We start from the raw sequence: 20,020 nt of genomic DNA, 5'->3' as shown, positions 1-20,020 counted from the left end.
AGTCAGCAGATTGATGGATTACACTGCCAAGGTAGGTGAACTGCTCCACAACTTCCACACTCTCATTTGCAGATACAGATCTGATGGCAGCATCCAAGGCATCTCCAAATGCCAGTATCTTTGTTTTGGCCCAGGAGACATGCATTCCCAACACTTCAGCCTCCTTACTCAGCAAGTCAAGGGCCCCCACAAGGACATCTGAAGTCTCTGCAAGGATCACAGCATCATCAGCAGATTAGTGACAATGCAAAAACAGTGCTCCAGAGCTCACTGCCCCTCTTACCCACCCCATTATCCAGTCCACACAGGTACTGCAGAGCATATAGAGGCTACGATACACCCATTCCTCACCCCAAATATACTGGGAGAAAAGTCAAAGATGTAGCCACCACACTTCACAGCTCGCTCTGATCAGGATACAGGGCAGACATATGGCATCTCTATTCACCAAGTTAAACGTCTTTTGGAAATCAGCATACACTGCAAGCAGCCCTCTATTGCAGAGGTTCTCAACTGGTTGAGTTAAGGGACCCACAGTCAACACCTCAAGGAGAACTGCGACCCAAATTCTGGAGATCTTTTTGGTCAATCAGATGTATTTAATAAAAAAATAGTAGAGCTTGGGTCTAAGACAGTACAAAAGGTGTAACAAAACAATGAAACAGGACAAAACATGCTTGTTTTATAGAGTCTCATTGACAATTTGGTGCATTTTTTTCCCCCAGACATCTGCGACCTACTGAAGAGGGCTTCACCACCCACCAGTTGAGAACCACTGTTGGATTCCTGAAAGCACTGAGTGAGGACTCAGATCGGAACAACAATGCCCCTCTTCCAGTTGGTAGGGATGATGCCTGTTCTCCACGTGGAGCAGATTAGAGCATGCAAGCACAGGAGGGAGGTTTCACCACCTGCCTTGAGCATCCCTCATACAGCTGGTGCTTCCTCGGCCTTCAGCTCACTGCCTCCTCAACAGTTGGTGGGTCACAACTTAACGATGGGTTCCACTCTCACTGTGTCTGCAGCATTTGGAGCTCACAACTGGGAAGATCTACCCAGTACAACTCCTCAAAGTAGCCAGACCATCGTTCTTTAATACCTACAGATTAACAAATTTTCACTGGTAAAATACAAATTTATGTTCTTCAGCTCAGTGTCTATCTGCCAAATAAAACTTACAGCCTGAAGATGTTTCACTCTTTGCTTTGAAATTTACAGGCAGGACGGTTTCCTTGTTTAAAGTTTTTTGCAGCTACACCATCTCCACTGTGGATGAACAGAGTTTTACTACTGAAAGTGGATTTAACCTCCTGCTATGTTCTTTTTTTGCAGTTTAATTTGACACAACTGCCCCTGCATAGAAATGAACCAGAGTTTAAATTCCATCAGTAGTCAAAGTTTATTACTCTGAACTGAAATGGTACAAAAGAAGGACAAGTCCCAGACATCAGAAGAAGTCTGAGTGCAGACTGAAGTACTACAGCTTGATTGTGAGTCCTCTCAGTTCTGTCTATTCCCCAGTTCAGAGAGCTGCTGCCTCTTGCCCCTCATTCACTTAAGATTCATGTGTGGAGCAGTCAGCCTCCAGCTATAAACACATAATAACAGTGTATCTAATGTCTCAGTGTTGCCTTTAAACCATTCTGTTATGGTCGTCTCAGTGTAATAGAGAACTGCGAACACGGAGATGAAAAGACTTCTCAAGCATGGCTAAATGCTTCTACTCCTGCGGTAGGAAGAAGGGGAGGTATAGGGTGGGAGGCAGGGAGAAGAGGGGGGGTGACAAAAGTGGCTGAGCAGTCAGCAAACCTAGATACCTTGAACTGATGGGTTAGTCAGGCGATTGATGTAGTCTGACAGACACGGGCGAGCAGGAGTATTGTGCAATTTATCAAAATGCTGTGTCTTTCCCCTGTCAATACCCGACAAGCTTGTCCGCCACTGTGAAAGGCCAGATATCTCGCAAAATCTGTCAGAGGTGGCAATGTCGATGTAGAGGGGACACAGTGAAGGAACAGAGTGGTACCTTTCAAGAGAGGAAGATTACAGGGTTCAGCTGAGTGGAACAAGGTGGGAGGATGTGTCAGACATTGTTCTGGATGCTTTCTACAACAAATCAACTTGTGTTTTGGAAGCTGAATCCTGTCTCTTCTTCCTCTTCATTTGCCATCTAACAGGGGTTAAAAAAAACTTTGCCGTGCCAAGAGTCCCTATACTTCCTAATTTAAGTGCCATCAGTAATCCTGAAATTTGGTCATTTCATTCAATACCCTTTTAAGTTAAGCCTTTTATTATTTCTCATCACAGTAAACAACTGTGTTAGTAACAGTAAACACACTTTTTAAGGAATTTTCCTTTTCTTATTCCTTCATTTTATTCAATATGTCTTCTTTATAAACAGCTGCTGTGAATCCAGTTTTTTGAGAGATTTTCTCATTACAAGCAGGTAGCTGGTCTAATGGTGCAGCTACTTTCTGATATATCAGTGCCCCTCACAATGGCTGCTTGATTCTGATTGGCTAGAATGGTCGACAGCTGACAGCCATGGACCAATGATCATATCGGTAGATCAGAAATCTTCTTCCGCTGTTTACAACTGATACAGTGTGCAGAAGTTTTCACACCACTAGCCTTTTTGTTTTAACACAGTTTAGTGATGATCCATTATTACTATTTTCATAGCATACAGTACTGTGCAGGACTTTAAGTCATGTTTGCACCAAAAACTGAGGCTGAGGTAAAGTGTAGATGTGGCGAGTAAGCCTCCTTAGGGCAGGGGAAGGACGCCTTACACTACCCCAGTCGTGCTCTGGATTTCCTTGCATATCATTACGGGCATGGGAACATAATCTGTTAAAAAAATACCAAAGACATTTTTAGGGTGGAGTAAGGGGTGTATGTGGCATGTAAGCATGGCCCTGGGAGGGCAGTAGGGCTGCCATGAGCCCCTGGTTGTGCTGCAGATAGTCTCCAGGCATATTACCTGACAAAATAGATGCCATTGAGCTTAAGCTTTGCTGCCAAGCTGTGAGGGAGATCACACAGGGCACTCACTGAGTGTGATCAGACAGTGCAGTGTCAGGTGTGTGTGAGCTGATTGCTCTTGATTGTGGCCAGGTGTGGCGAGCTCACATATACTCCTGGGTTTCAGCTCTCAGTGCTGACTTAAAACCTCACTATCAGAGTTAGTGGGTGTATCTCCTTGTATTTTCTTGAGTTTTTGAGTGAGAGTTTGCAGAAACATTCCTGACAACTTACCTGAGAATATTTTCTGTGATTTACCAGTTAAAGTGGATTAGTGCTGGAGGCCTTTGCCTAGTCCTTTGTTTTATTTTTACACTGGTCTGACCTTAGTGTTTCATTTGAGGAAAGCTTTTCTCCGTCCACCTTAGAGTTTTGTGTCTAGGCAGCTGCTAGGCAGTGGTGGTTTTGTTCTTTTTTCTTTGCTACCAATTAACTTTGGGTTCCTTTTTCATCCCTTTCCCAAATACCGTTTGCAATTTTAGTAGTTATCCTTCTGGGATAACTTTAAGAAACCTGGGTCCACAACTGTGTCCCATTTCCCCAATTTTTCTGACACAAAGGACACGTGTGTGCTGACGTGTGGCAAACTTGACTCCGGCCACCTCCCCCTTCCAGCCCTGGGTCGTGGCCCCATGATGAATCCTTAGCGCCCTACACACCTAAAACTTACGCTCATGATTAGATTATTAGATTTCTTAAGTCATCTTTGGGTCTATCATAGCAGGATTCTTTATTATATCAGCACTTCCGAGAGATTTTCTTTACATTTTTGCAGTTTTAAAATTTCTTTCTCTGCTCATGTCATCCTAAATTGGGCCCTCCCTAGTTGTATCTCAGATTGTTTTGTCTTTGATTGTTTTCATTAAGAATACCGCAACAGAATATGCCTGTCCACTTTTATGACAGCATATTTGGGCCACTCTAGAAAAAAATACTGAAGAGGGTCTGTTGATTTTCAAGGTTAGTCCGAGACTGTGGAGATTTGGGATTGCCACTGGTTGCAGATCTCATCTTGATATCTCTCTGCACTGAGATTTCCTCCAATGATGACAATCAGGCACCTTCTAGTGGTACCAGAAGCTCAAAACAAGAGTTGATAGCAAGAGCAGAACAAGCTGTTTGGCATTGGCAGAGAAGATTTTCATGGGTGCAACCCAAATGCATGTTCCTTACAAATGTGGTGCCATTTAAAAGAGGGATAAAAAGGATTTCCAACAGTGTACTATTTATTCTACCAAACACAAATCCCTGCACAAGTCCATACTTTTTGTGCTAAGTTATTTTGGTATTGGCTAAAATGAATTTGTAAATATCGGCAAAACAACAAAAGTCCAATATCGTGCATCCCCACTTTTGACCAAATTCTGTGACACATTATAAAAGTACAGATAATTCAACAGTATTACAATAGCTATTTTCATTTGAATCATAGAAGGCGATGGATTTATTTAAGCCATTTAAATGCCAACTCAACCAAACAGTGTTTTTAAGCCATTTTTGATCAAATAAACCAAGGACACAAGATCCGTACTTCCAGAAATAAGGCACTTTCTTGTAGAACTAGTTGGAGTGGCCCTCCTTGATGACGGGATACTGACAGCTGACCCAAGCCAAATAGAGTTTGAGAATCCTGATTTAAATGGAAAGATTGTCACTGGAAATTAACACACAGATTTCAGAATAAAGCTATCAATTACTACAAAAAAGACATGTCATGGTCATAACTATTGACATTGTTTGGTTTTGTTTTTGTTCTATTTTCTCCCTCTAGAGGCTCCTAGAGGCTCTTACTTTGAAACTGTCCTTTACACACTGGCTGTTCTCTCCATCCCCTTCTCACCCTGATCCTCCTCATCCCCATCAGTCCTCCTGACATTATCAGGGTTTCACAGGCCCAAAGGCTTTATGTAAATTATCTTAACAGGTCACTGTATGGCTGAGTGTTCCTTTGTAACAAATCTATCCCCAATAAAACCTGCTCTCTAAAACCATGTCAGGGCTGCTATTTTAAAGGAGACATCTTAAAAGCAGCCTTAGATAAGAAAACACAAACTGCTGTATCTAATGCTTAAATATTCATGGTTGCAGATGCACATTGTTGTGTTTCAAAAAAGCTTGTTTTTGAAAGTACAACAGTGTTTTAATTTGAAGTGCATTAGTCTGAGATTAGACTTGACAGTCGTGCAGACTGCTGTCATGCAGAAAGTCCATGAGACAATGAGGGCACATGAGGTCTAGAAAACACTTCATGAATTCCTGCAGAGATATATCTTTGTGGGGATTTAGAATATCACTTGAACCATGGATGAGCAGTTTGTCATGGGTTTGGTTTGGTTTAACAAGCTGTGGAAAGATACCATGCATGTGCAATATTAGATTTTACAAGATGAAGTATCACTTTTACCGGTGAGAATGTTGGTCTCAGATAATCTAATTTCAAGCACTCTGATAAGAAAAGAAAAAGGGTGTTTGAGACAGTCATTGCCTGAGATGTAATTGTCAGAATACAGGGGAGTGTTGCTCACAGCTCTCAAAGCACAATCAATCATTTTAGCAGCAAAAAAGCACTTTGGATGAGAGCAGCATTCAAAGTTGAAGTGACTAATCATTTGTGTAGGATTACCTTGACAGCTCCTTGAATGCATTTTCTGTCTGACCTGCCTTTGAATTTCTCGGTGTAATTGTTGTAAAAGAGTACTAAAGAATAAACAGTCAAAGCATGAAAGATGTTGCGGGTGAGCCAAAGGATCTTCTGCTGCATGTTTGGCATAGCTTTCATCATTTTTGACCCAGTCTGCTTTTATTTGTAAGAGAGCCAACTGTGAGAATGGATGTGAGTGTAATAAATACTTCATTGGAGAGTTTTTGTGCTCTGAATCTTTCATTGTTTGAAGAAAAGGATTAGGAGAGGGTTCTTTCTGATGCTAATTTCATTGTAATAATATTTTTGTTTGAGAATTATAGTGCAAGAGAGCAAACAGGTTATTTTCTGGTCAGTAGATTCCTGAAGTCTTCCTGCTTGCTTATTCTGTTTCTTTTGATTTCCAAAAGTACCGCTGTTTGCTAGTTAACAATAAATGAGGCAGGCTTAAAAGTTAAATCTGACTGTCTTTATGAGAAAGTATGCAAAATGTAATCTAGAGGATTTTCATGGATTTTTTTTTTTTTTTTCAATTTCATTTACTTTATTTATTCCCCAGGCAGACCTGGGATTTACACACCATTATCAAGGGACAAGCTACAGTCATCGACGAAAATGTTGGCACCTCTGGAATTTTTCCAGAAAATATACCATTTCTCCCAGAAATTGTTGCAGTTACAAATGTTTTGGCATACACTTGTTTATTGCCTTTATGTGCATTAGAGCAATAGAAAAAAATCAAAGAAAAAAGCCAAAATTGATATAATTTTACACAAAACTCAAAAAAATGGGCCGGACAAAATTGTTGGCACCCTTTTAAAACTGTGGGTAAATCATTTTATTTCCAGCATGTGATGCTCATTTAAGCTCACCTGTGGCTGTAACAGGTGCTTGCAATCTAGAAATCACACCTGAAGCCAGTTAGAATGTATAAAAGTTGACTCAACCTTTGTGTTGTGTGCCTGTGTGTGTCACACCAAGCATAGAGAAGAGAAAGAGGAGCCAAGAACTGTCTGAGGACTTGAGAAGCAAAATTGTGGAAAAATATGAACAATCTTAAGGTTACAAGACCATCTCCAGAGATCTAGAAATTCCTTTGTCCACTGTGTGTAATATAATCAAGAAGTTTATAACCATGGAACTGTGGCTAATCTCCCTGGACGTGGACAAAAGAGAAAAATTGACAAAAGAATGCAATGCAGGATAGTTAGAATGGTGGATAAACATCCTCAGTCAATTTCCACACAAATACAGGCTGTCCTGCAGACTCAGGGTGCAAAAGTGTCAGCTCGAACCATACGTCGTAATCCGAATGAGATGAAGCGTTATGGCAGGAGGCCGAGGAGAACCCCACTGCTGACAAAGAGACATAAAAAAGCCAGACTGGAGTTTGCAAAAATGTACCTGAGTAAGCCTCAATCCTTCTGGGAGAACATTTTGTGGACAGATGAGACTAAGGTAGAGCTTTTTGGAAAAGCAGGTCATTCTACTGTTTGCAGAAAACAGAATGAGGCCTACAAAGAAAAGACCACAGTACCTACAGTCAAACATGGTGGAGGTTCAAGGATGTTTTGGGGTTATTTTGTTGCCTCTGGCACTGGGTGCCTTGACTGTCTGCAAGGAATCATGAAATCTGGAGACTGTCAAAAAATTTTGGGCCGCAATGTAGGGCCTAGTGTCAGAAAGCTGGGTCTGCGTCAGAGGTCATGGGTGTTCCAGCAGGACAATGACCCCAAACATACTTCAAAAAGCACCAAGAAATGGTTGGAGACAAAGCGCTGGAGAGTTCTGAAGTGGCCAGTAATGAGTCTAAGATCTAAATCCTATTGAACACCTATGGAGAGATCTCAAAACTGCTGTTGCAAGAAGGAACCCTTCAAATCTGAGAGACCTGGAGCAGTTTGCAGAACAGTGGTCCAAAATTCCAGTTGAGAGGTGTAAGAAGCTTGTTGATGGTTATAGGAAGCAATTGGTTTCAGTTATTATTTCCCAAGGGAGTGCAACCAAATATTAAGTTGAGGGTGGCAACAATTTTTTCCACCCCATTTTTTGAGTTTTGTGTAAAATTATGTCAGTGTTGTCTTTTTCCTTCGGATTTTTTGTGTTGTTCCAATGCACATAAAGGCAATAAACACATGTATACCAAAACATTTGTTGATTGCAACAATTTCTGGGAGAAATGATGTATTTTCTGGAAAAATTCCAGGGGTGCCAACATTTTCGTCCATGACTGTACATATGTAGGGGGTTTTACCATCAGGCAAAAGTAAACACTTGCCTACTGCCTTGTTCACTGATGGAGCATTATAGCTGTGCTTCAGATTTTAAGTACAGAACTGGGCAGAACTTTAGGCTTATTTGAGCCAAAAACTGAGGCTAAGTAAGGTGAGTGAGCCCATCTGAGGGTACCATCGTGCAGGAAGGAGGATTGACCAAACCCAGGTCCTACTCCAGATGTCTTTGCACTTTCACAGGGGCATGGGAAAATAATCTGTTGAAAAAACATGATAAAGTCCACACCTGTACGGCGGAGTAAGGGGTGGATGTAGCAGGTAAGCACAACCTGAGGTACTGTCTAGGCGGGTAACGGGGTGACACAAGCCACTGATCATGTTGTGGATGTCCCAAAGGCCCAAAAACTGCCTGTGGTTTTTAACATTTTCGTGTTTGTTTTTCAGCAAGACAGGATACCCGAAAGGGTCAGAAAGAGAAACATACAATTACAAAAAAAATATCGAAATAAGCTACTCTTCACTTCTCCTTTAGTTAGTTTTTTCAGTAAAATTTTTAGTAAAATTTAGCTTTTAATTTAGTTTCAGTAACTAAAAATGATTTTTACTTTTACCTTTAGATATTCAAAAAGTTTTAGTTATCTATAATAGCCACATGGAAGACAAGAGTGCTGGCAAAATTTTCAATTAACTTTAATAAATTTATCACAGGGATGATAAATGTACAGTATACTGCCAAAAGTATTTGTTCACCTGCCTTGACTCGCATATGAACTTAAGTGACATCCGGTTCTTAATCCATAGGTTTTAATGTGGTGTCAGTCCACCCCTTGCAGCTATAACAGCTTCAACTCTTCTGGGAAGGCTTTCCACAAGGTTTAGGATGGTAGGAATTTTTGAACATTCTTCCAGAATGCATTTGTGAGGTCACACTGATGTTGGACGAGAAGGCCTGGCTCTCAGTCTCCGCTATAACTCATCCCAAAGGTGTTCTATCGAGTTGAGGCCAGGACTCTGTGCAGGCCAATCAAGTTCATCCACACCAAACTCTCTCATCCATGTCTTTATGGACCTTGCTTTGTGCACTGGTGCACAGTCATGTTGGAACAGGAAGGGGCCATCCCCAAACTGTTCCCACAAAGTTGGGAGCATGGAATTGCCCAAAATGTTTTGGTATGCTGAAGCACTCAGAGTTCCTTTCACTGGAACTAAGGGGCCAAGCCCAGCTTCTGAAAAACAACCCCACACCATAATCCCCCCTCCACCAAACTTTACACTTGGCACAACGCAGTCAGACAAGTACCGTTCTCCTGGCAACCGCCAAACCCAGACTCATCCATCAGATTGCCAGATGGAGAAACGCAATCTGTCACTCCACTGCTCTAGAGTCCAGTGGCAACGTGCTTTACACCACGGCATCCAACACTTTGCATTGCACTTGGTGATGTATGGCTTGGATGCAGCAGCTCGGCCATGGAAACCCATTCCATGAAGCTCTCTACGCACTGTTCTTGAGCTAACCTGAAGGCCACATGAAGTTTGGAGGTCTGTAGCGATTGACTCCGCAGAAAGTTGGTGGCCTCTGTGCTCTATGTGCCTCATCATCTGCTGGCCCCGCTCTGTCATTTTACGTGGCCTACCACTTTGTGGCTGAGTTGCTGTCATTCCCAATCGCTTCCACTTTGTTATAATACCACTGACAGTTGACTGTGGAATATTTAGGAGCGAGGAAATTTCATGACTGGACTTGTTGCACATGTGGTATCCTATCACAGTGCCACACTGGAATTCACTGAGCTCCAGAGAGCGACCCATTCTTTCACAAATGTTTGTAGAAACAGTCTGCATGCCTAGGTGCTTGATTATATACACCTGTGGCCATGTAAGTGATTGGAACACCTGATTTCCACTATTTGGATGGGTGAGTGAATACTTTTGGCAATATAGTGTATGTTGATAAATCGCACTAGCTGAAGTTACATGAGCATTTTTATACAATCCAACTGAATTTATTCTGATCAGAGATTTAAACTTCTCTGTTCACATGGATGCAAAAAGATATGATCAGAATCAGATGTGTGTGCTCATGTATCTTACATTTAATCTGAATCTCTTTAATCTGCTCTAGCATGCGCAGCATCATCCCACCAGTCAAATCTACCAAAAATTTTCTGTAGAAGAGAAAATTGTTCTTTGCCTTTGTTGTAAACAAACTGCTGGCTCACGCTTTTTTTTTTCAACTTATACTCTTGCAAAATTTTGGATTGTTCCACTATTTCACATCAGTACTTAAATTATCTGATCAACCATTTGGTGCTCTTTTAAAGTTTCATGTAAAAAAGCTGTCTCGGCAACAGGCCAGTTTTGTTTTGCTCCTGCTGTGTTTCTGTCTGGTCCATGGGGCAGACATGAGCAGTAAGACAAAACTCCCCCCTAACAGGGAGAGATGATCAGATCAAGTGTTTTCATGGACACTGATCCGAGTGACTATCAGCATAAACCACCCCTCTTGATTGGAATGGAATTTCTTTCCTAATGAGCGGAATCGGAGGATTTTATTCCAAATGAAGTGTTTATATAAAGATTTTTATTCAGACCAGGTATTTGTTGCGATTACAAGTGGTCCATGTAAACATGGCTATTGTGATGCAACCACACAACCAGCTACAGTAGCTTTGTAACTTTGATTGTAACACATGTAAAAGTTCTCTGTGCTCTTGATTCTTTTAATTTTATGGATGAAATCCATATTCTGTAGATAAACACCATCTTAGATTAATTAGTAAGTGGACTTTCTTTTAAAGGTCCCTTCTTCTCCTGTTTCAAAAGCTTGTAGAAAGTTTTGATGCCATTCAGAAGCACGTCCTTTGTTACTGTTTTCTTTGTATCTACAGGTAATTCAATCTTTCTCAAATTATCCACATATGCCATTTACTGTGATTATTCAATACAAAGCCTATAATTAATAAGAATATAAAATTGACTGACAGCGCCATTTTTTTCTCAGGGTTTTCTGGCATTTTTAAATTCATCTTAATACAGATTCATGTTGAGTTGAATTCTGTGAAATGAATTGATTGATCTTATTCCACTTTTGTTTGTTATTTATAATGAGCATCTTAAAAATAATGCACTCCTTTCTATAGGCAAAAAATAGGGTTACATGTTTGGGGAACAACAGATTGGTTCAAAACCTCATGGAAAAAGTTATTTCTGAAGACGTATTCAAATAATATGACTAAGACTGTCTTTACTAAAGAGCTGAGGGCACTAAAACAGCCTTCTCGTGACCTTGACTTCACCCCCAAAAAAGGCTCCCAAACTGTGACTTTCTTACCAGGGAACATTGAGCAACTGTTAAACACCGAAAATGCTCTCTGGGTTAAATAATAGTAACTTTTTAAGATCATTAAAGATTACTATAATAAGTTTTAACTCCTAACCCCTTTTCCATTTTTCAATTAAATCAATAAAAATTAAGTGGTATGAGAATATAATTTTCATGAGGTATATGAATGAGGAAGGTGTTTCAATATGACAAGGTGCTTATGGTTATTTATTTCTCCATTTCTTCATTCATTCATTTTTTTCTTTTTTTTATCTGAAATTCATTATTTCCCTCTTTATCTCTGCTAATAGGATGGTAACTCGAACGCATTATGATAACCTGTACATTACATTAACGATAGATCACATTTTGTTTTTCAATATATTGTAAATAATCAGACATTCTGATTGATCTATTTGGATTCTGTAATGGAGGAAGAGAGATTATTTTTGATAAAGATTAATGCTGATTCATTTACCATCACCATGTATGGGGGGAGGAGGTTATACATTTTGTACCTCTTCCCACAAATATGTAAACCAAAGTCCTGTTTTTAATTTATTCTGTTTATTTATTCATTTTTATATCTGTCGCTAATCTACAGTTCTTGTCTATTTATGATCATTTTTACTTTTTTAAAATAAATCATCACCAACTGACTTACTCAGTCAAAGCAGAAACATTCAAATTAACACTTAAGAATATGGATGTCGGGAAAAGTGACAATATTTGAATCTCAAAATAATGTAAATAACACAAGAACATGCTCTCTTCAAAATCTGTATGTGTCTTCTGAAGGTGCATGACCATTTTTCATTGTTATGCTTTTTACATATACTTACTAACATTTATTGAATATATGATGCCATAATCTAGCTTGGACTGACTGACAAAAACACAAATAATCAACTATGGAACCTAATGGAAATGTTCCTACTTCCACATGAGTATTTTTTGACCTCTGGAGCCATCGTGTGGTAGAAAATGGTACATCACAGCTTCATGTTTCAAACAAATGCCTCATTGACCTGCCAACAAAGCAGCAGTAAAAACACTTGAGTAGGAAACACAGGAAACGTATCCAGCAGTCATAATGTACAGCCAATTATTTCTTAACCTCAAACCTCTGTGTGTATGTGTGTCATGTTGGTATTCACAGCCAACAGGTCCTAAACTTCCACCAATTAGAGTAAACCCTCTAATAAGAAGTGCAGCAGGCTTGGAAGGGACTCATCTTGTTCCACAGCCAGAGAGAAACAAGAAGAGGGCGGGCATTCGCACTGACCTTCACAATACACAGGGCCTGCAATTAGCGGTGTCCCCGCCGTAAGCAGGCTGCCTCCTCTCCGTCAAAAGGAGACTAATACAACCAGTTAGTGCACAAGCTGAATGCTGGCAGTAGTTCTGTGCCACATAAAGGTCACCTTGCAAAACAGGAGCCAGAGAGAGAGCACAGAAAAACCAAGAGATAATTAAGGAAATTGTTGTAATTAAGAGCAAGGGAGAGGTGGCCTGGGAGGTTGTCGCTAACAAGTCGGGGCGCAAGATGCTGTGACTCAACACAACTGACCCTGCATGGCCACGATGAAATATTCATAAGAATGTGCTGGACGTCTATTTCCATAACTTCTTGAAAATTAACAATAGTGAGCAATTTTAGCCAACAGGCCTCAATTAAAGCAGTAGTGATGGTTTTCTTTCTTTGTTCACGATTTCTTGAGGAGAAAGTGAAATGGTGCTTTGGTTGAAGGGGTTACAGCAGAGCTATGCATATTAATGTAAGCCACAGCAATTATATGACTGAGGATTAGAAGTTATAAGCCCTTATCGCCTCCTCTACACAACATATGCACCCTATTTTACAGCTAAAGCTTTAAGAATCAGAGGGCTCAAGAACAACAGCTCCATCGCTGAAAGCACTCTGAAAAGATCAGATCACACCCACACTGATCTATTTGTGTTGACAGCTCCTGACAGCTTAAGTGCCATTTGTCTCTACACAGGCTCTATCAGTCAAACAGGGGTGTGTTTGCATCCAAGCCCAAAACCAGGTCCTGTCTAGATTACATTATGTCAAAGTGAAGCATGGAGCAAGTTGTCCCTCCCCTTGTCCCCTGCAGGACAGGGATGAGTCGGTCAGTGACAGGCTCAGGGAACATGTGCTGGACCCTAACAGTGACAGTGTAATTAACCTCTCATAGTTGGAAGAAGGGCTGAAGACCAAGACCCGGAGTACCTGTTGGTCCCCTGTGGTTACGGCTGCCGGCAGACAACGGGTCAACGCAGAGCATCACCAAGGCAACGAGGAAGGCCACCTGCAAAGGCCAAGCTGACCTCCCCCACAGTTTCATCCTGAGAGAGAGAGAGGGGGGCAAAGAGGGAGCAGAGAGGCAGGGAGAGGGCATGAGAGGCGCTCGAAATAAAGACAGGAGGCAAAGGAGCAAGACAAACAAAAATATTACTTTTTCAACAATTGGAAACAATGTTAGAGGTGGGAAACCAGAGGTCAAAGAAAAAATGATAAGACAACAGAGGTAAATTTTCTTCAAAAAACATATGTTGTCTGCAACGTTTATGATTTCACTAATTAGCTCATAAAAATCATGTCTGTACGTGCTGTACAAGTATGGGGGATAAAAGCCCTTCAACCACGGCACACTTGTATTCCGGTCTGGCCTGGGCCCCTGAAAAACCCAATGAATGGGCCCTCCCTAGTTGTGATTTATTGATGGTATCAATGCATTTGTGTTGGACCAATAGTATTGGTGCTAGCAGCCTGGCTAACAATGACCTCATTTTAGAGCTGAAAAGTGTGTCAAACTATTATTGGGCCTGATGTTGGAATTGTTCATTTATGCTACTTTTAAACCTATTTCACCCCATTTTCTACCCATCTTTGCCACTTCTTTTTGCCTCTTTTACAGGTTTTATTGCTGCTATTTCCACTTGTTTTCACTTTAAACCCATTATTGCCACTTTTTGGTATAAAAGCAACATTAAACACATTTTTGTTCACTTTATGCCAAGTTTTGCCAAATCTGCAATGTTACAAATCTGCCTCTGTTAACCCATTTTGCCATTTTTTTCATCTTTTGGGACACTTTTAACCCATTTTTGCCACTTTTAATCTAATCCTAAAATGTTACAGACAGCCCCTATTGCACGTTTTTGCCATTCTTTGGAATTTTTGTCACAATTTAATCCATTGTAGCCACTTTTCACACATTTCTGACATGTCTTCCACTTTCACCCATTTTTGCCACTTACAAATAATTTTTAACCCTTTTTCACCAAGTTTTGCGAGTTCTATTTTACAACGTTTAACCAATTTTTTGCCCATTTTAGCCACTTTTCTCCAATTTTTGCCACATCTAACTAATTGACACTTCTTACTCATTTTTGCCTCATGTAATCCAATTCTAAAATGTTACAAACAGCCCATTCTAGCCCATCTTTTGGAACTCTTTGGCCACTTTGCCCATTTTTTGTCTTGTCTATTGAAGTTGTCTCAGTTTCTTCTACTTTATTTTTATCACTAGAATCCCAATTCATAGCAGTTTATAGGGTAGGGAAATGTTATCAAAAATGTAATGTGCTTAACTGAAAAGCTTCCATTTTAAATACTGAGAAAAAGGGGAAAATTAAATTACTGCTGCTTTTTAGCTGACAACAAACTAAAACTCTTTGGGATGATGAGAAAGCTCTCCTAAAAAGAAATGCAAGGGCAACTGGCATGGTGTTATATGAGAAACCAAAAGGGCTGACACACAGTACTATCCAACGACTTTTCTAGAGTGATTTGTAAATCTTAGAATGATCACAGAGGAAGCTTTTTAAGTTTTTCAGATCACACCACTACAGTTTGACGCTGATGAAGACGCAATGCATGTCGAAACATTAGTCCTCTGCACCTGATATGTAGGAAGGAAAGGAACTCTTGTACTCGACCGGCCGGCTACTGAAATGGCCAAACTTTTAACTGAAGCTGGAAAAACCAAAGAAACACAAACTAGACAGCTGGTCTACTGTTGTGCAGGCGATGGTGGCAGTTGATGGCACTGTGGAGGTGTTGGACTGGTTTTTATTACCCGTGGGCCCTCTGCAGAGTCTCCTCCTCCAATCAGAAATGAGAATTTGTCCAACTGCAAAGGCTCTTGGAATTATGAGTCTCCCCGGCATCCTCATTCTTCATTTGAAAGTTTCCCTCCAAAACTACTCTAAATCAAGCTTCCAACGGCCATGTAGGCCAAGTCTCTGTTCAGGAGATCCACCACATGGCTGATTCCCAATAATGTCCACTGACCAAAGAGGGAACTTTATACTGTTTATTTGGTTAATGTGCACTCAAGGTACGCTGCAGCCTGGGTTCAAGTCCAGCCTGCAGCCCTTTCCAGCATGTCTCTACCCTCTCTGGCATCCCTGTGTCCGACTATCTGCTGCCATCCTCTCTAAGACTACTGCATAAAAGCCCCATAAATATTATAAAAAAAAACATCAAAAAGTTAACAGATAGCAGACATCACATGTAGAGTTTAGGAGTATAATATAAACTAGCAAAGGAAGAAAAAATAGCAAAAATAACCATGTCATAAAAGATAACTGAGAGTTTCTTGTCGACATTTCATCTAATGAATAAAACTGAAAACAATCATTGCTTCCAGCCTTTTATGCTCTGTGTGAATCTGTGCAGGATGGTTTCTCACCTGTTGGTCGTCTCTGTCTTCTCTGATCTCTTGTCTCCTCAGCAGCTTCTCTATGGACAGGTTGTACAGGCCATGGCTGCATCCACTCACTCCTCAGCCCTCCTCCTTCTCCTCTTCCTCCTGCTTCTTCTCCTCCTCACCTCAAACAGAAGAAGCCCCTGGAGAGCAGAGGTACAAAGACAGTCGGTCAGAGAGGCCAGCCTGCCCTGGGGTCCCTGTGTGGCCTCCAGTGGCCTTGAATGAAGGTGCACACAGACACTCGTGCACTCCCACACAAACACAAGCTCACACGGGGGTAGAGATGTGAAGGCCTACATTCTGTCAGATCCATTGTTTACAATGGCTTCACCTACCCCCAGGCTCAATGTGATCCCCACTCTAGACATCACACACAGCTCTCTCCCTCTCTTTCTCTCCCACACACTCCCTCATTCATCACTGGCATACACACATAGACTAAAACAAAGCAATATCAAAACATCAAACTCATTCCAAAATCACTGGACATCAAAAAAACTTGCAGAAAAGCTTCAAAACTAAAACATTCACTGATAAAAATCAGATTACTAAACAAGCCACAACACAAGGTCACACTCTGCACAGTGTTTGCAAGATAAATTCAAACAGTATGGGACGACAGCAGAAAGACTCCCTTATTCCAGCTGAGTGACAACTTCTGATGCGTGTGCATTTCTTAACACTCACACAAGCACCGAGTCAATTATCATCCCGGCAAAAGAGTGTGTCAACACTCCTCTCTTGACAAAGGGACTTACTCTGCAATCTAAATGAAAGACAACAGATTCACATTAATACCAAAATGCTCTCCCCTCCTCGAACCTTCATTATTCATCATCACTCATTGATATGCAACTCAGCTCAGCTCGCTGCTGTGCTCAGGAACTTCCAGGGAGTGTGTGTCAGCTCCAACCAGGCCCGATACTGCCGCTCTGCCATCAGTGTAGTGCCACTGCCCCCTGGTGGACAATAAAGCAATAACAACCACCAGGAAACAGAGAAGAAGTGGACATCAGGAGTGTTCAATTTTAGCAAAGAAAGACATGAGAAGTTATACCAGGAGGTAAAGGAATGACTCAAAGGGGAAAATGATAAAATCATATGAGAAAGGATGAGGATAAGAGGAAAACTTCAACCAAAAAAGTAAAATAAATGCATAAATTAAGTAGCAGCTTACTGCTACTGAATACCTTGTATCTATGTCAAAAAAAGATACAAACAAGTCAAAGCCATCCTGCACTGTGAAATCAAGCTTTTCTCTTGCACTGACATAAACTGCGGTGACAAAATCTGCATTTGTGTGTTTATTCGCTAGAGTATTTTCTTTGTGTATGCAGCGTGTCTCCCTCCAGCACAGTACGTGAAAGTCTGCAAAGTGCTCGTGCAGCGTGTGCAGTCCATTTAGCATGCTGCATGGCAGCACAGTAGCCCATTTCTTATTCTCTTTTTAAAGACCGAGCTGTGTCACGCATTTTTATCAGCTTTGTTCTCTGATACGCTCATTAAAAGAATACAATAGTGTGCATCTCTGGGTCTGTGTGTGTTTGAGTTTGTGGTCTCCAGATGCAGTTCAGTTTGGTCAGGACGTCCAGGATGAAAGGTCCCATCAGTCACAGTAATGTCACCTTGCAGTGGTTCTCATGGTTAGGTAGAGGTTGTGGCCACATAACAGAGCAATTAAGGGGTTGAAAAACTAAGAAACAGTGTTGTGTTTGTTGTAGAGTTCCCGTCCAGTGTGTGGAAACTCTCCACTAAACACCAAGTTAAACCAATGTCAATGAAGGCAGTTACCTCCCACATCCACATAAAGCATAACTACAAATTATACAAACATACTCTTAAAAAAACTTATGAGGTATATTGTCTAACATCTCTATAACCACATAACATACTCACAGCACTGCCTATCTGAGGACGGCAATGGATTGTCCTCAGCTGTCCATGTGAGCTAGCTTCAACTGTTAACTTATTTCCCAACAAAAAGATCAAAAGTTAAGAAAGCCAACCCTTGAAAGTGATGAACGCCATACAACAACACATGTCAATAAAAATAATCTCATACCCAAAAGGATTAGGTGGAAACCAGTTTCTATTATTGTTCAACTTTGCTGAATTTTCATAGGGTATACAGCATTACCATCGCATGATTAATAATCTCATTACAAGAAACACCTCTGCCGGCAGGCAGACTGCACCTCTACAAGTTTTTTATTTATTCATTTGAGAAAATGGCTTTCTAAGAGACTCTAAAAAAATAAAGGGCACCTAGTGTTTATCACAGAGGCACTGGAATTGATTTATAGTTGTTCAAACACTTCACTGGTAGGGATGTACCGGTATTTGTGTTCATCCTCATTGTCACTGTTAAAGTGCATGTAGTCACATGATGGCAAATAGGTCTAAGTGCAGAATAAAGGCAATCACATGGCAGTATTTACACCCCCCTCTAGGTTGCAGTATCACTGGTAACTGTTTGCACACTGCCATTCACAACAAGCAGAGAAGGGGAAGAATGAGGCACAACCATGGACTGTAGAAAAAACTGGACAAACCCTGTGTGACGTCAGCCGTCTTCTTACAGTAGGCGGGCTTAAAACAGACAAAACAGAAATCTTAATCATTGGTCCAGATAAATTCCATCACACTATAAAGTCCTCCCTCAGTTCTCTGTCAGTAAATGTGAAACCCCATGTCAGAAACCTTGGTGTAATTTTTGACAGCAGCCTCACGTTTGAAAAACATATCAACAAAACTAATCAGTCCTGTTATTATCACCTTAGAAATATTGCCAGAATAAGATAAGCACTGACTTTTCAAGACAAACCGTTATTCGTGCTTTTATCTCTTCAAGACTGGATTATTGTAACGGTCTCTTAACAGGTGTTAAGCAGAAATTAATAAAAGGTCTCCAAACAGTACAAAAATTCAGCTGCAAGACTTTTAACTAAAACCGAGATAAGAGAGCATATTACTCCTGTTTTAATGACACTGCAATGGCTGCCCATTTCTTTCAGGATTGATTTTAATATTTTGCGTCTTACTTTTAAAGCTCTTCATGGTCTGGCCCCTGAATATATATCTGAGCTGTTGTCCCCTTACCATCCAGTGCACAGCCTGAGATCCTCAGGCAGGAACCTCCTTATTGTTCCCACCTCAAACTTTAAAACAAAAGGCGACAGAGCATTTGCTTGTAGGGCACCTCAGCTATGGAACAACCTGCCTGAGGATCTCAGACTAGCTACATCAGTGTCTTCTTTTAAATCCCTTTTAAAAACATACCTTTATTGGAAAGCCTTCTTGTGAACTGTGTTTTATTTATGATCCCTTGTTTATATCGTTTTTCCATTGGTCAAGTTTTTAATAGTAAATCCAATTTTTCTTTTCTTTTTATTCTTCTATCGAGTCTGTCAAACTTGTTGCTACTACTTGGTGTATTCTTTTATTTTTAATCTTTTTTTTTTTTATTGTGTTTTTCACTGATTAACTTTGATGTTTTTGTAAAGCACTTTGTAACTTCGTTTTGATAAGTGCTGTATAAATAAAAAATATTATTTTTTTTTATTATTAAACAGCTCTTGAAGCCAATCTGCAGCTGCTTCAATATTGAAATCACAACCTCAGCCAAACTTTGGATCAACCTAACGGCCCGCCCTGATTGAGACCAATCCGCACACTCAGTGCTGCATCTACCTTATACTGACTTGAAGTGAGTATTTATGTAGTCATTTATTTTACATTTAATATTTTATTTAATTGACAGTACTTTGCAGAAATCTGTTTTCACTTTGACATTGAAGATTTATTTTTATAATTTTTTTGTTTGAGAAAAAGCTCAATTATATTAACATGATTGATTTGTACTCAATAAAGGGTAAAACATCCAAGGGGGTGAATACTTTTAAAGGCACTGTTCAGAAGTCATGATTTTGCATGAGTAACCACTGTTCCTCCTATTTACTAACAACTCTGTGACTAAGTCTCGATACAGTTCATGTCATAAACTTTATACATTGCTCTAAAATGCACATATTCTAATTATTTTCCATGTGTTTATTTCATCATTTGTTACAAGGAG

General features: G+C 40.4%; 1 protein-coding gene across 1 annotated transcript in view; it reads right to left on the bottom strand.

Annotated features, from left to right (window-relative positions):
• tafa4b (TAFA chemokine like family member 4b) overlaps window positions 1-16,044 on the bottom strand; it is a 53,736-nt gene extending 37,692 nt beyond the window's left edge. Inside the window, exons 1-2 of the mRNA XM_041783781.1 lie at window positions 15,928-16,044; window positions 13,461-13,576 (exon numbers count right to left, since the gene is read on the bottom strand). Coding sequence (XP_041639715.1) covers window positions 13,461-13,575 — 115 coding nt within the window. The 5' untranslated portion in view covers window position 13,576; window positions 15,928-16,044. The remainder of the gene's footprint in view (window positions 1-13,460; window positions 13,577-15,927) is intronic.
• Window positions 16,045-20,020: the final 3,976 nt, after the last annotated feature.

The sequence above is a fragment of the Cheilinus undulatus genome, linkage group 3, assembly GCF_018320785.1.
Source record: "Cheilinus undulatus linkage group 3, ASM1832078v1, whole genome shotgun sequence".
In the NCBI taxonomy this organism is placed as follows: Eukaryota; Metazoa; Chordata; class Actinopteri; order Labriformes; family Labridae; genus Cheilinus; species Cheilinus undulatus.
The sequence above is the reverse complement of the archived record's forward strand: the minus strand, read 5'-3'. Positions and strand labels throughout refer to the sequence as shown.